The sequence below is a fragment of the Aptenodytes forsteri genome, unplaced genomic scaffold (genome assembly GCF_000699145.1).
Source record: "Aptenodytes forsteri isolate BGI_AS27 unplaced genomic scaffold, ASM69914v1 Scaffold249, whole genome shotgun sequence".
In the NCBI taxonomy this organism is placed as follows: domain Eukaryota; kingdom Metazoa; phylum Chordata; class Aves; order Sphenisciformes; family Spheniscidae; genus Aptenodytes; species Aptenodytes forsteri.
Genome location: NW_008796188.1, coordinates 951148 through 951972, shown reverse-complemented (window position 1 = coordinate 951972; position 825 = coordinate 951148). Strand labels below are relative to the sequence as shown.

Genomic DNA, 825 nt, shown 5'->3' with positions numbered 1-825 from the left:
AAGGGGGAGGCCCCTTCCCCCCCCCAGGGGGTGGCCGCCCCCTGTCCCGGCCCGGGGAGGGGACACCGGCTCTGACTGTCCCCTTGTCCCCAGCTCGTGACGTGAAGTGTGATGAGGAGACGAGCTGCCCCGACGGGAGCACGTGCTGCCGGCTCAGCTCGGGGGCCTGGGGCTGCTGCCCGCTGGAGGAGGTAATGGGGTGCGAGGGGGTCTGTCCCCTGGGAGGGACAAGGGTGGGGGTCCCCTGTGCCCCCCGGGACAGGCAGATGTCCCCTGTTCCGTGGGTGGGATGAGGGCAGATGTCCCCTGTCTCCCAAGAGGAACAGGGAGGGCTCCCACCCCCCCAGTGTCCCATGGGGATAGGGGGTGACACTGGGCCCCTTTGCTGGTCCCCCAGACAGACCCCCTCTGCTAACTGGGACCAGTTTGGGGCTCCAGTGGCAGGAGGTGATGAAGGGGTGCGAGGCCACTGGGATGCTTGGGGACCGGGGCTTGTCCTGCTGCTGGGGGAACAAGGGTGATGAGGGGGTCCCCGTATCCCACCCCCCAAAGCGTGGATGGAGCCAGGCTGGGATGGGGGGGACGGGGGACAAGGGAAGGCAGGAACAGGCAGGGAGGGTGTATGGTGTTTGTCCCCTGGGGGTCCCCCAACATGGAGCTGGGGGTCCCTGGGCTGTGCTCAGCCCCCCCTTCTCGCCCCCCAGGCCGTCTGCTGCCCCGACCACGTGCACTGCTGCCCCCAGGGCTACACCTGCGACCCGGAGGGGAGCAGCTGCCTGCAGGAGGGGGGGCACCGCCGGCCCTGGCTGCAGAAGACCCCGGCGC

General features: G+C 70.1%; 1 protein-coding gene across 1 annotated transcript in view; it reads left to right on the top strand.

Annotated features, from left to right (window-relative positions):
- Positions 1 to 825, top strand: part of GRN (granulin precursor) — a 7233-nt gene that overhangs the window by 5876 nt on the left and 532 nt on the right. The window contains exons 6-7 of the mRNA XM_009287932.1: positions 94 to 191; positions 705 to 825. Coding sequence (XP_009286207.1) covers positions 94 to 191; positions 705 to 825 — 219 coding nt within the window. The remainder of the gene's footprint in view (positions 1 to 93; positions 192 to 704) is intronic.